At 40.3% G+C, this 15671-nt stretch overlaps 1 protein-coding gene across 4 annotated transcripts in view; it reads right to left on the bottom strand.

The window, feature by feature from the left end:
* Positions 1-6454: 6454 nt before the first annotated feature.
* The window catches only part of crppa (CDP-L-ribitol pyrophosphorylase A), a 47813-nt gene continuing 38596 nt past the window's right edge, over positions 6455-15671 (bottom strand). For 2 of the 4 annotated variants that reach the window (XM_044209592.1, XM_044209594.1), the window contains one exon: positions 6455-8820. In XM_044209592.1, the coding sequence (XP_044065527.1) occupies positions 8716-8820 (105 nt within the window). In that variant the 3' untranslated portion in view covers positions 6455-8715. Of the gene's footprint in view, positions 8867-15671 lie in introns of all 4 variants that reach the window. The other 2 variants (XM_044209593.1, XR_006379335.1) reach the window with 2 other exon arrangements.

Raw genomic sequence — 15671 nt, 5'->3', positions numbered from 1 at the left:
CCACTTTATTTCAGTCAAATGATAATTTTGGTTTCATAGTAAATTTCCTAATTATTTCCAACACAACCACTTTTATCTTTAATACCTAATAAATTCAAAAACACTGGGTGTAGACAAAACAATGTACACTTTGAAAAAAGAGTTTAAATGTGAAGTAACTTCATCACAATTCCACAATTGTCCTGTGACAACCACATATCTCTAAAAAGTCAACTTTTCAGCTTTGTGATGATGTGTTTTCCAGCTGATCCAAGGAGGGTTTAAATAGTTTATTTAGTTTAAGAAACTAAATAAACCCATAAAGGAACACTTCATGCTTCAGTTTATCAGAAAAATTAAAATTCACCAAATTTGGAGATACATGGTTTTCACTGGACAGAGAGGGGATGAAAAGAAACTAAAGCTGTCAGACAAACGTAGTGCTGTAAAAAGTACAATATTTGTCTTTGAGATGTACTGGAGTAGAAGTACCTCGAAGTACAGTACTTGAGCAAGTGTGCTTAGTTACATTACACCACTGGTAACACCTGTCCCAGTTTGTATAAATGCCAGTCAGGTGACTGCTGTATTTAATTCAGAAGAAGGCAGTGTAATTGATCTTTATTAGTTGAAATAAATGCATCAGAGTGTGCAGCTTTCCCATTCTTTCTTTTCTCTCAGCTTTATAGTATTAACCACATGGGATATGATAGACATAAACATTACATAATGGGTGCACAAATGTTGTTAATTTGCACACAGCCTAATATGATCAGAAAAGTCCTTATGAAAATTCATTTTGCATGTAGTGTTCACATTTTTCTCACACCAGGATGTTACAGGAAGCACATGTAAAACCTTATCTGATCAGTAAAGTCACCCATCTGTCACAGACTGACCACTGAGGTTCTTCACTTTCACTTTTCAGCAATTCATAGTGTGGGATGCTCAGCAAGAGAAGCATGTGTCATTAAATTTCCTCCTCTTGGATTTTCCCAGCCTGACTTGGTCTCTAAACCTCCTCCAGACCACGAAAATCACAGCGTAACACCCCAAATTCTGTATAAACTCATTTCTCCACACACTTACATCACTCCCAACATGTTTACACTGCAGCTCCTCTGCAATGTGAGCTCACAACAATCGTTTCAACATCTGTTGCTGTAGTTTGATGAATCTTTAGGGGAAGCTTAATATGAATTTTACAGCACCTTCCATTGCAGTCAATTGTGGCTGTATGAGACAGCAAACTTGCATACAGTTGTGTGTATTTGGTGGTTAGACTGTTGAGTATTTGTATTAAATCCACCATGACATTCAAAAGTTGTCTCCACCAGATGGCACTATAGTCCACAGATGTTCCTCTGAATTCAGGTGCCATTTGTTGGGCGCTTTAATCTGAAGAGACTTTCAGTGCTGCAAACATTTATGTTACATTCATGTTTATATTGTTAGCATTGGTGGGAATCCATGGAAATCCAACCCTGACAACATTTGTTTTATGGTTTTAACTACAGTGACACAAACAGGCGCTGAATCCCACTGAACAAATCAGAGTGAGTTTCAGGCTACCAGACGTTGTGGGTTTGCAATGACTTCATGAGGTCAAATTCCTGAACACCTTCCCTCCTGTATTCATGGCTGCGTTATTGTACTTGGCATCCCACCTCACGGAGCTTCCTGACCCGTCCAAAGTCCTCATATTCTTAGTCTGCTCTTTTGACCCCCTCGCTGTATTTGTTTTGTAGTCTCCAGGAAGAAGTGCTTTCTTGTGGTTTCTCTCCGTGTGCCCTTATGTTAGGCGTTGCTGGGATGGACGTGTCGCTTTTATTGTGATCCAGATTTGGGAATCCTTCTGCCAGGATGAACTCGGACACGTGAATCTTAATTTAGACACACATAGAAAACCTACAGTGAATGTGCTTGTATGGACAGGCACACACACCTAGTTGTGAGCACAGGGCCCAGGCTCTATTACAAAACCAAGACCGTAATCAGAGCTGTGGTTGGCTGGTCGGGGTGACGACGTGCTCTCCGAGCCTGGCAGACCTACAAACAGTCAAACTGTGGCATCTGGCTTCAGTCTCCCTCCCTGCAGCACCAGCAGTGGCGCTATCTAAACAGGGCCTGGTCTGGGGTATCAGCCCATGGCTCTGGTTAGCATTAAGCTAGCTTGGCTCAGACAGAATCCATTACAGCAGCTACAACAACCAGGACTGAACCATCTGGCAGCACCTACAACCACAGCATTAGGGGTTAATCACAGGCTTAGGAAATTAAAAGGAGGTGGATTTTTTTCTTGTCAATCTTAAAAGTTTCCAAGGAAGAAATTGTTGCTGACCAACTTTGTCTTTGAAGGATGATAATCATAAGTCAGAGGATTTTTGTATGCCTTTATTAGAGATTTGACAGTAGAGGGATGACAGAGATGGGCAACAACATGCAACCATGCAAGTCTCCATCCAGACTCAAACTGCGGACATTGCGGTTCATGGTCAGTGCCGTAAACCCCTAGGCAACTGGGGTAACCCATGTCAGATTACCTGTTTTAAGTCAAGTCAAGTCAGTTTTATTAATATAACACAATATCACAAATCACAATTTGCCTCAAGGGGCTTTACAATCTGTACAGCATACAACACCCTCTGTCCTTAGACCCTCGATTCGAATTAGGGGAAAAAAACTCCCCAAAAAAACCCTTTTACACGGAAAAAATGGAAGAATCCTCAGGAAGAGAAACAGAAGAGGGGTTCACACAGAGAGGGGAAACAAACAAGCACACCTAAATCCAAGGCTTATCTTTCCTATTCACTTGGGAGAATGTCATCATTCATATCCAGGACTCAAACACCCAATCAGAGAGGCAAACGCAACTGAAACTTTTAAACTCGAGACTGAAAACCCTCTCTTACAATGAAACACTATAATTCCTACCTTGTTCTGGTTTTTGTTCCTTATGTACAGCCTTTTCTGTTAATAAGCAATAAAATGAAACTTAATTGTTTGAACTTGTATTTTTGTTTTTATATATTCTACATTATTATTTCTCTTTCTGTAATTGTCCCATCTTTTATTGTAAAGTGTATTGAAACATTCTTACTTACAAAATAGAATAGATGAAGCCTATGGTTCACTCCACTCTCCAAAAGAAGTATTTAAAAGGCAGTTGATGTACTTGATGTAGGTGTGATCACCTTCAGACCCAATAAGGTCCAATCCTTTCAGAAATACCATAATCAGAGTATTTACACCACATTTCACACCAACTCTGTTGCAGCACCATAAAAACCTTATTTATTTAATGTAGGTTTGAACTTTACCAAAGCATGATCCGAAATATGCCAAAGCAGCAGGTACACTTGCAAAGTCCTTGTATAGACAAGTCCAATATGGCCCCCTAGTGGACAAAGAATGTCTAACAATCACACCAAACCAGGCGTATTAACCATAATATCCACCAGGTGTCACATTACTCAAAGAAATGCATAAAGTACCCATCTTCACCAAGCCTTCATCACCACAGCCTGACATCTGATCACTTGTCCAGGCACGTTAATAGTATTTATAATGTCCTTCAATCCATCCAGACTTGACTTTTCTTTTCTCTTCCCTCAGTGGAGGGACAGTAACAAATTTTGTACTAAACAGACGGTAACTTTGCAAGATATCCACTTTATGTGACTAACTCAGACTGCTGAAGCCTCATATACATAACTTCAGATAAACAAGCAGGACTTCAGGAAGGGATCTCCTTATGGCCAGTATGAACAGGAGGGATGATTACAACAACCAAAAACTGTTTCAATGTTCATTTGGTGTCTGACTATTGTTTTGAACTATCTGTTAACAATATCACCAAAGACGTGGATGGCGTCAGGTCTACACACACAGCCAAACAAGTATCACTGATATGCAAACTACGGCGGGGGGGCTTTCTGGAAAAGTAATTATAGTATTAGCAATAATTTGTGTAAATATTCTTCTGTTGTTAGAGGAATCAGAAAATGCTTCTCTGAAGGTTTTTAACTAATCATGCAGGCATGAGTTCTGTCTTTTAAAATACATATTTTTCCACCAAAACTATTTCCATATGAGTTTGATGTAAGACCAAAACAGCATTACTGGTACATAGAATACAACTAATGTTTTTTGTTTTTTTTAAAAAGAAAAGACAAATCATTGCATGCAGACAATATTTTATATTTTTCTTGCTGTCAACAGAAACCTGACATATCTTTTTCCTCTGTGCCATAGAGCTCCACTGTCGTCCAAAAAGTATAAGAAAAACATCAGTGAGCCACACTGTTGCACTGGGTCACATGTTCCTTCGTTACCATGAACACACACAATGTAGTTTATTCTGACTGAGTCCCACATACACCGTCCTGCTGCCCCAAATACTCACTAGAGCAGCAGATGTGGATTAATCCGCTGCTGAAAATAGTCCCCAACAAATGCACTATTTCCTCCTGTTAGATTAACGTTTGCTAAAAACTACAGTGTACAGCTGTTGAAGGAAATTACAATCTGCAGAGAAATCTCTAAAATATAAGCATATGTTGTGAGGAGTTCATTACAGGAATCTGAATCTGTAGACGGAGCCCGAGGCGGCTCTCTCTCAACAGATGGAATTCCACTGAGCTACAGAGGACGGAGAAATGCAGGAAACTGGAGATGCCCTGGAAGTGTGAGAGGCGTACACAAAGCGACGAGGCCTTTGTGGCAATCTTAGGAATGTTCTGGCACTTTTAACCTTTAAAGACTCTTTGATGTGCAACGCTCTTTTCCCCTCCTGTGACAAATACATGATCCCAAGGACGGCTGCAGCCACCTGTAAAGCAAACCTCAAACATACCAACAAAAAGTTTCATGTTCCTTAATTTATATTTTGTTACGCTTCACCAGAGATGGAACATAACAAAGTGCATTTCCTCAATTAAGGTCAGTTTTGTAGAAATTTCCTTTCTGGTGCAAAATATTGCACTTTTTACTCCACTACATCTCTCTGATAGCTGTAATCACTACTCATTCTGCATATCAAGATTTTCCCTTCAACATGAGATGAGAAGGAGCCAAATCCAAGAAGATTTCTATAAGTAGATGTCACTTGATACAGAGTGACATAAGTGTACAGTGTAGTCTGTGTTTCAAAGGTCACGTAACTCAAATTGGGGGAAGCACTATGACAGCTTGGTAACATAAAACAATCTGGCCAAGCGTGACTGAGCGCTGCCCTCTGTTTATATGTAATGAGACTGATTGAGGAAATGAGGGTCAGCTGTGCAGACAGGTGAGTGGTCAGGTGATCTCCAGAGGAGGGAATGACTGGAAAAGTCCAGGGTCTTGTTTCCCAAAAGCATCTTAAGGCTAAGATGCTCGTAGAATCCATTTTAATAAAGTTCTTAAGCTTAAGAGGTAGATATCGAGCCCAGAGCACGAACATAAAAAAAAGGTTGTGAAAAAACGATGAATTTTGAAAACGACAAAATGTTTATGTCAGACTGAAACAGCAATCACATTTTTTAATATTAGAAGCTGTAACAAGGAAATGCTTGTCATTTGACTTGTGTGACGGCCCTCTGGCCTGTTTGGTTGTGCATTGTTTGTTCTTCTCTTGCAGCTTCATGTAATTGGTAGACAGGGTCGTCCACTTGGGCTGACTGGGAGCACCCGGGCCAAATGCTCCCAGTTACTGTAAAAGCTGCCACCGTAGTCCTCTCAGAGAGACTCTCTCCATGTGCACTGTTTGGGTCCTCTTAACATTTTCCCCACCAACACACTGCATACCATATTTTATTTTTACCAGTTAATACATTTATTAGTGAACCGTAAGTCCTAATTCTAAGTTTCTGGAAACAGCAAAAGACTTTCTGAACTAAAATACATCTCAGCATTGTGTTCGATATAAAAAAAACAAGTGATATCTTCACACCAGAGATGTCAAATCAAAAAGTGAGAATCTTTTATCACTTTAAGAGGAGGGATAAACTGTGCCCCTGAACCTCCTTATATTCAAGCCTCATGTGACTGAGCATCTCTATGTATTTGACAGTTGGAGCTTCATATTTTAACTTGTGGAATAAAAGCACGACACACATCTACCTGGAAGACGTCATCGCTTTCTCTCCCCATCATCGGCCTCGGCACAGTACAAATGCCGCAGGGTCTGGTGGTGGAAACAGGAGACTCCTCTGTACGAAGCTGCTTCATTAAGGGCTTCGCTGATGCATGAGGTCGCAGACAGACAACCAGACCTGCATCTAAACGTCAGGAACTTTACAGCACTTCAGTCACATTTTTTCTGAAAACAGCTTGATTAGGGATCGTTTACTTCCAAGACACCTGAATGTACGGTGTGTTCGCAGAACCAGGAGGCAGCTGAAGTGCCCATGAGCAAGACACTGCACATCTATTGCTGCTGTTGGCGGTCTAATCTGTGACTTTTGAAAAAAACATTTTCTGAAATCAGCACTTGTACAGAGGAATATGAAAAACATCTTTAATATGCCATATTTATTGTTTTAAATAAGCAGTTTTAATGGAGTACAAAAAAATAAACACCCTCTTATTTCATATTAGTGTTTCAGTCACTTTTTCGTGGTAAAAGCAGTGGTTATGACACAATACAGCAGGTTAACTGTTCTCAATAGCACCCAAAATGCTCCTCAATCACGAAGTCATATGGACTGACAGTTTTGGCGACCGTCATCCTGCGATCATCAGTGATACTTCAGTGAAATCAAAGTCTGGTGACTGACAGCAGGTCATGCTGCCCTTTACTGCTTCTCATATGTATATTTTATGTTTCCTGGTGTTCACAAAGCACACATGAAGAAATAACTGATGAACAACTCAACCTCATTTTATGCATAATATTGACCAGGTAGAAACAGGATGAAATATGGGAAATAGTTACTGTGTGGTCCTTACGTTTTACTTACTTTTTCATGATGAACTCTCAGAAATATATGGAGTGGGACACAAGCGGGGAATATCAGGGGAAATCCCTGCACTGCACATATGTGTTACCGTAGTTACCGAATGATTAGGATAAATATATATTTGTTGCTTATACAGATCGCTTCCTTGACAGTTCACGATCAGCAGATGGTTGATTTAACAGTAGTTTGGCTTTTGAATTGAAGCTAAAATCACATATGTACTATCATTAAATTCTGTGGTTGGTCTGCTTTGCTATCACACCACAAAAACTAGAGTCACTCCACCCTCTCTGTTTCAGTCCGGTTGTTTGATCCAGAGTTCGATTGACAGCCTTCACACCAGTCCAATCTAACCGCAACTAAATGGCCAAACGCAGCAGAGTTGGACTGAAACGAACCAAATGGGTTTGGTGTGAAAACGCCCTAAATACTAATACTACTATCCAGCTGTCTGTTTACATATACCCAGTTGTTGTTGTAATACATAATGTAATTCAAATTCCCACAGTAATACGTTAATGTAGTGATATGGCCTGTTAATGGAGTTTGGCAATCATTTGTTATGTGAATACTGTACATGCATTTGGGGCCCTGTCTCTCTTTCCAAACATCAATATTTTGTCAAAGTACTTCTATGATACTTCTGGTAAACAAATTAGACCAATGGCTGGATGACTGGTAGCCTCAAACGTACAGCAGTGATAGTGTCAGCACAAAATATACACATAATAATTCACATAAATTATTATCCTCCCTGTTCTTTTGTGCTTTAGTGAAGAGGACAAACACACTGGAAGGATTTTTTTTGTGACCATGAAACATTCAAAAACTCAAGAAACTCTGAAAGCTTTAATTTGTCCCTTTTCTTTACATTGTAAATCAATGCCTCTTGAGTCCAGTACAGGACTAACAATTTGTTTACAGCCATATTAAAACCCCTATGTGTTGAATTTAGACATGATTGTTGTTGTGGTGGGCATTGCTGTTGCTCTTTATTAATACTACCACTTGGAGTCTCCAGCTGCAAGAAACTTTGAATTCCAATGCATTGGGGTTTTAATTTCTGAAAAATACAGCTGTACTAATTTTATGGAACAAAACATACAAAAAAACAAAACAAAAATAACAAAGCGACAACAAACCAAAAACCTGTAGCAGCTTTAAAATGTGTTCAGTCGACATGTGAAAATGTGTTACATATTTTTCTGTTTTAATATCTCATACAAGTCACAATCAGTGACATGACTGCAGAAGTTGGGGAAGTTTCTGTAACTAATGTGAACAGGAGATGTAACTTTCTCTTTCATTTGCTACTGGTGCAACCCAAAAAATACCAGCCACTTTACCAACCACTCACTTAGAATACACCACATCCTCCGATTTGTGGTTGATTATAGTTAAGACTAGCTCATATTTTTAGCCGAAACCCTGCGCTAGAATGGAATAAAAATGGGCCATTGAGTTTGAAAGATGTGGGCGTTTACCAGGGAGGATTCAATGAAATGAGCTAATGAGTTGCATTATGGGAAGTGTAGGATTCTGGGTTTGTGGCGCTTGATGCAGTCTTAGTGCTAAAAGACAGGATCACTCAGCCTCTGCTGCTTCAGGTCTTTGTTTTAAGTTAATCATGAAAGTCCCCAAACTTTATGGAAGGGCAATTCTTATTCATGGGAGTATCCCTTGAACTTTGATGTAACTGATAAAGATGGAATTAGAGCAGGAAAAACATAACTGTCTCATCCCTGCAGCGTTCATGAGTCATGTAGAAGGGATTTTCTGTTGGTGCTGCTTCCCTTCACGCCTGCAGAAGCTGTCCCACCAGAGCAGGGCTCCTCTCCCGGATCAAAGCAGACATGATCTCAACGACCTTCAACACTGACCTCTCCCAACGCTCAGTGTCCTGAGAGAGAGAGGAGGAGAAGGACGACGAGAGACAGGGAGGTCATCTGTTAAAGAACATAAAATTACAGACAGACACGCTAGCAACACGCCACCTCGCACATTACGTGAGCTTAGTAGTAAGATCCTGCAATAACAAACTAAGACATCCCCCTGCAGATTCACATTTGTTCATGTTTATCTTTTCTCTCAATAGTCACGACTCCGTTTGAGTCATCCAAATGTTTGTACACCAGCGTTTCAGTTTATGGGACTGCCAGCAGCATCCAGTTAGCATTAGCAGCCGGTTCAAACAAGCGGGAAACAAAGTTAAACCATACCCATGTTGTTCCACTTGGAGTCAAAGTAAAAGTAAGAAACAGACCTGTCAGGAAGGAGTTACAACATTGATGGTTTAACAAATGGTAAAAGTCGGGAAGGTTCCAAATTTAGCATCAGCTGCCATTTTTCATAAAAATTACGACACTCATAAAAATACCCTGGATTAATACCCTGGAACTTCCCACAAGGATGCAGATGAATAATCGTGCTCTACTTTCCTGTTCGAGTCAGCTCTGAGGTCAAATAAACACAGAATACACTGAGTGGCAATCTGAATTCACCACATTTAATTTGATTGAAAAAAAAAATCACAAAATCTGGTGGAGGATTTTCGTGTCTCCCATGTTGTGTTATGGATTGCTCAATCAACAGACGGAAGCAATTTTCCAAAGGAGGGGGAAGAAAAATGCCGCAGAATTAAGGCACTTTAATTTTTTTTTTTTTCACAAATCTGTATTAATGTCAAGTCCTCTGAAGCTTGTGAACCAATAAGGCCTACTTTGAGATTTATGGTGCATGATATTGGACAGATCTAGACTAAACCACACGTAAGACAAAAGGAGACCATACATTCTCTTATTCACTCAGTCTGTTTTTTTTTTAAAGGCGACCTCCACTGTTGTGGTTGTTTTGCTTTCGTGATTCCTCTTGAGTATCTCTTTCTTCTTCTTTTTTTCTCTGCAGACTGCCTGCACAATACACTTTTAATGGTTTTCACTCCCCTGACTCCATTCCTTAGGCTACAGCGACTCCCTACTTTGATTTAGTTCCTTGATGAGGCCTAAAAATGACCTGTTTTCCATCTTTCAAAGGGGCTGCAGTTCAAGGAGCTTTACTTTGTTTTAACCACAGGCTTGTTCCTCATATAGATTTATGCTTCATGCTCTACCTGGACTTTTTCATAAATGGATCATGGACTCTAATAAGGCTTTTGATGTAGCAGCATGCATGAGGGAGAAAATATGAAAAAGATTTGAATTTCTTGAAACTTTTAAAGATACAATATAACCACTGAGAACACAAAAAAGGATTTATTCTACGGAGAAGATTAAAAAGAAAGGCCTGGGATAGATTTTGGTTTCTTCAATGAGCAAATTGTTTCATATACCTTAGCTCTGCATTCAAATACCTAAAACATAACACTTACATGTTAAGTTAAAGGACAAATCTGTTTTTTTACCTCTTGGATCTTATTTTCACAGTTTTGGCCATCATTTCTTTTGGTTATAATACCTTTAACTCAGCGTAGTACTCCCCTTAGTTACTGAGGTTAAAGCTACATGTTCCAGGAAAAGATGTAAGATCAGAACATTTTCTTATTTTCAAAGAGTATGTTTTCACTTTTAACGTTATAAGAGAAAAAACTTTTAAGATGAGGACAAACTGAGGTGTTTGGCAAATGTAATGCTATCTGTTGTAATGTTGGCTGGGGCTGCTGGAGTGTAAACTTCCCCAAATCCAATTGAGAGCAGAACAGGGCTGCTAACATTACCCTAAAACTTACACACTGGGCAAATACTACACAACAAAAAAAGTTGTGAAGGGGACGTTTTTTAACATAACCTGTAACCCCTTCAACTAATGTAGTTAGTTAATTATGTGTTCCTTGGCATTGGAAGTAATGCTAGGTTACTCTTGTGGGCAGTAAGCTAGTTAGCCAGACATGCTAATGATTGTAGACACACTGTTTAATCCATTCCTTACTCTTTTTTTCTTGCGTCTTTGGTTTTGGAAAGGTGATAAAACCCTCCAAACTTAAAATGCAGAGTATCTCTCTTACTACAGCCCCATGCACATTGCTTGCAGCTTGACAGGCCTGCTGTGCCTTGCTACAGTTGCTAAGCTATGACTGCTGTCTGGGGGAAGGATTTAGCGAACGGTCCATTGTGAAGATCTGAGAACACGGTGGGAGACAGCACAAGAAACTCTTGGAGGTAAAACCAAAGTGAGTAATTAATCCGTTATTGCACAGCCAAACTGCACATACAACTATGGTAAGTACGATAAGTCAAAGTTGATGTAGGAAGGACTGTGATGGATGTTTTCAATGGGCAGTTAATACCGTTCAACATTTTTTACTCTTTGTTTGAAAGCTGTTTGACGATCTGTCTGCTTGTGTGTCTGGACTTCTTTTTAGCAATGTCACCATGCTCTCAGATCTCAGCAACAGACCTTTCTCACAACGGTCCCTTTGACATGTTATAGCAGGAAAATCACAGGTGTAACTAATGACATGAACCACAATTGACAACACTAGGGGCACCACCTAATTAAAATTCAGCCTTTATTAACGTTACTTAGTTCTGCTTGTGCTTTTCCTGCTATGAGATGTCAAAACGTCTGCCGTGAAAAAGGCAAGTACAATGTTATCAAAACAATTTCCAAACCTACGTAATAAACCACAGTTATCTTTTAAAACAGGATTGGATCTGACTTATCTGACAGAAAAACACCAACCAATCTGACACTTCCTCGTCTGGGTCTATAACCAATTTTATCAGCCAGCTCTCAAAAGGCAGGTTTAGTTAGAGTGAAATAAAATAATTGAAGAAAGCTTTTCACAAAGCTTTTAATGTTCTAACATCCATAGAGAGGAATATTAAAAATATATCCCACTCAGATGACAAAACAACGATGATTTGTGATCTGGAACATCCTATTTAACATATCTTCAGATCTAGCTTCCAAATGGATTTTGCATTACAACTATGTGTCAGCAGTTTAGCCCATTTGGAGCCGAGTGTATGATCAACAGGAGAAAAATAAGCTTTCTTTCACTCTGTCCTTTCTCGATCTTATAGCCTAACTTCACCGGCCAGCTCCTAACAGCACAGTTTGTGCAGCGACTGGACAGGAATGTGACGAGGTGTGAGAGCGATGAGCGTGGAATCGGGCCTGACCATGGTTAATGGGAGAGAGAGACCCGGGATCCAGATGTCTCGGAGCACTCCTCCCTAATCAGAACCAGTGGAGGGAGTCAGATGACATGGATTTTCCACACCAACCTACTGAAGGGGTAACTGAGGCACTGGAGTACAGATCAGCGACTCCAGCCTCTTATTGATTAAAGCAACACGGGGGTTATGAAAAAAAAAAGATGGAATCAAAATATGATAGCTTTGAATGGGCTCCAGAAGCATTCTGTGTCAGCATCTACAGTCTTTTCTTAATGTGCTTGTAGATTTACAATCGGCTAGACCTTTGGAGAATCAAAGGAAATGGGGTGAATGAAAAACAGTGAGTATTTCCTGTTTTTCTTTACGATGTACCCAAGTCATTGTTCTGTGGCTTAATCACTAGTGAGGAGATGGGCCAGTACATCTGTAAGCAGTCAACAATTGCAGCTGATACCACAACGTTGTCCACATATCCTCAGGAATATGCATTGGTTCATCAGTGATCACTCAGGAGCTCCGAGCGAGAAATCAAAGTGTTCTAGTAAAATCTGATTGCATCTTATCATTGTTTACACCAAAAGCAATCAGATCAAGTCATTCCTCTGATTGTTATCTAAAAGCAATTACATCTTCACACGGAAAGTATTTCAGATGTTACATGTGTTTGATGGAGCAAAAAGGCCACAGGGATGATAAATGTGATGAGCACGATCATTGGCCGATTACCACCCAAGTGCATTGATGAGGACCATGGGAAAGTCACGAGAACTCCGGGTGTCTCGGGCATATTGAAGACAGCTAAAGCCATCAAACCACAGCTAATGACTCTATTATAGAGGTCTGTTTTCTTATATGCAGAACAAAAAAACACTTAAGTTTGCACACGAGAAAATAAGAAAAAGCTTAAGGCAAGTCAAGATCACCAAGGAGGATCAAAGTTTTAAGCCTGTCTAAGCCCTAGCGCTGAATTATTTCCACTTCAGATATGCGGCCTTTGAAATATGAATCACGCTTCATAAAACAGCATTATTAAATCAAGTAGTTGCTTGCACAGTGGAACACAAATACGACTTGCTATTCATTGACTCGTGGAAAAGCTTCAAGTAGTCACAACTGCCACTCAGGCTTCAAATGTGGTTGAGAAAAAAGCACGACAAAAGGGTAGAATTACTTAACAGCAACAAACTCCGAGGCTTCAGAGACATTTGCATATCTAACTGCTTTCAGACTGAAATCTATATGACTTGAGCGTGAGGAACATGTGAACTGCTTGATCGCCACTCAGGGAAGAGCCGTAGTTCACTCCACAGTAAGGGTATGGTCTTGACAGACAAGAGCTGGTACCTCTCCTGACCCGGGCTTCGCTGACGGTGGCGGCGCTCTGTTCAGCTCGTGTCTCCTCTTTCCACTGAGGACCATCCAGGATGAATAAAGCAGCTTGCTAATGAGCAGCTCACTGGCTCATTGTTATGGGCACGCAAACATCCATGAGAGGGAATACATGTGTTGGGACACACAAAATAGCATGCACGCATATGAAAGACAACACATGCACAGACATAGATCGACTTCTTCGTGCATATGCATGTCTTCATACTCGTACATGTGCACCCTCACACACACAAGCGCAAAGAGGTGGGATGTGATCCTGGAGGGATTTGCATGTCTCCAGATCTTCATCATCATCAGAACCTATGTCCTTCAGCATTGACTAAGATGATTTTCCACTGTCTCTGTCCCAGTGTCTCTTCCAGCAGAATATGAAGATAGAGAAACTGGTTAGCGAGCACTCGAGGCTGAATATTTCTCACTAAGGCAGCGCTGAGATATACAGAACTGGAGGTATTTGGACAGACATGAGATAAAACCTAAAGCGAAGGTGTAACTGAGCCTTTGAGATGAAAAGTGGATTAGTCTGATTGATGAGCTATTTGAGTTAATAGGCACTTCTCACCTGTTTACAGTGTGGAATTAATCTTCATATGTTCCAAAGACAGAAATTTCTTCATAAGCCAAAGTCTAAGTGCAGTCAGCAGGATGGTATTTTATTTTATTGTATTTTAAAAGTGCTCGGTTTTACGAGATTCACTTTACTATTATTAGATGTGAGGGAACCTCACTTTCCACTTCATAATGATTAACTGCCACAAATCCTCACTTAAAGGATTTCCCAGCCAAAAGTATCATAATTTATTCACATTAGTGGAAGGACTGTCACCAGTAACGTATGCCATATTAAATGGACAAAACATTTACATTTTGAAACGCAACACTTTTTTTCCACTGACAGCAGAGCCTCTGCTACATCGATTACTGACGCATCCAATCCCTTGGTGGCCTAGATGGCATTTAAATTGTTTCTCTTGACAGATTTCACATTTAAAAATAGAGACTGTTAGCAAACAATATATGAACTGGTGTCAAGGGAAAAATACCACTGTAGAGGAGTCATAGATGGAGAGAGTTCTGGGGACTTTAGGGCTGTTCAGTTTTTTTATTTGTACTTCATGCACCAAGAACCTAGATTCCAGTCCAAGAGACAACTCATATTACGAAATTAATTCACAGCATTGTTTTAATATATAAACAATGCAATACATAATCATTTGTCTGGGCAGTAACTAAAAGTAAAATGTTCCCAATCACTCCCATGTGTATGAATGTACAAACACATGCAACAGCCTTGTTATTCCAAACTGCGACCGCAAGTTTATGGAATGGAACTTCAATCATTAGCTTCTATTTTTGCTTACCGTTTAAAGGGAGGATTTTGACAAGCCGTGAGGCGACAGGTCTTTGAAACACAGAGCAAAGCGGGAACGGGGGAGGAAAGCATCAGCGGACCACACAATAAGCAATCCTCAAACTCTCTCTACTCTTAAATGCCACAGTTGCAATCAACCTTTCCATCTAATAGGAGCGCGCAGCAGCACTTCTGCCACACAAGAAGAGCCTGCTTTGAAGCTTGAAGGTTTCAGCAATTAGGACCTTTAACTGTGACAATTTGTATGCCTCTGTCATTCTCCCGAGATCCCCAGCCCTGAGGACTGCTGCTGCTGAGGGCTTCCACTTCTGTTCCCTTCATGAAATGCCAAGAGAGCTGGGTCCTAATTGAAAAACAACTTATGGAAAAGCTTGGCGCAGAGCCCGAGCCAAGAAAACTGGAAAGAGTTGTTAGAGTCACACCAGCTACCATAACCAAAAGAACATTTAGAAAGTTTTTATGGCCTCTTTGCTTCATCCTAACGTTTTACTGTCACTGTATTTTTGCCTGTGACATAAGGGTGCTACAGTAATAATAGTTGGAGCATCCACTTGAGGGCAGTATCATTACTAGAATTAAGGCCAGACAGCATTCTCCACTCTGGGAATCTTAAAAGCTAAAACCACCACTGAACTTCACTGAGCATTTCTCTGACTTCTGCTCTTTAATAGATGAAGTAATTTCTCAGAAGAACTCTCCCCAAATGACCTATGTGTTGAATCTCAGTGTGACAATACTGCTAAAAACACCCAGTGCTTTGGTCTGAGAGAGGATAGTGTTTCAGGGCTTCTGACAGCTCGTCCCAGAGTGGGTATTATGGTCCTGCTGCCCTTACTCCCCTCCGTGTATCATTGAAGACAGGCAGTAGCT

This window comes from Siniperca chuatsi, linkage group LG9 (assembly GCF_020085105.1).
Source record: "Siniperca chuatsi isolate FFG_IHB_CAS linkage group LG9, ASM2008510v1, whole genome shotgun sequence".
Lineage (NCBI taxonomy): Eukaryota > Metazoa > Chordata > Actinopteri > Centrarchiformes > Sinipercidae > Siniperca > Siniperca chuatsi.
This window is presented reverse-complemented; position numbering and strand designations above follow the sequence as displayed.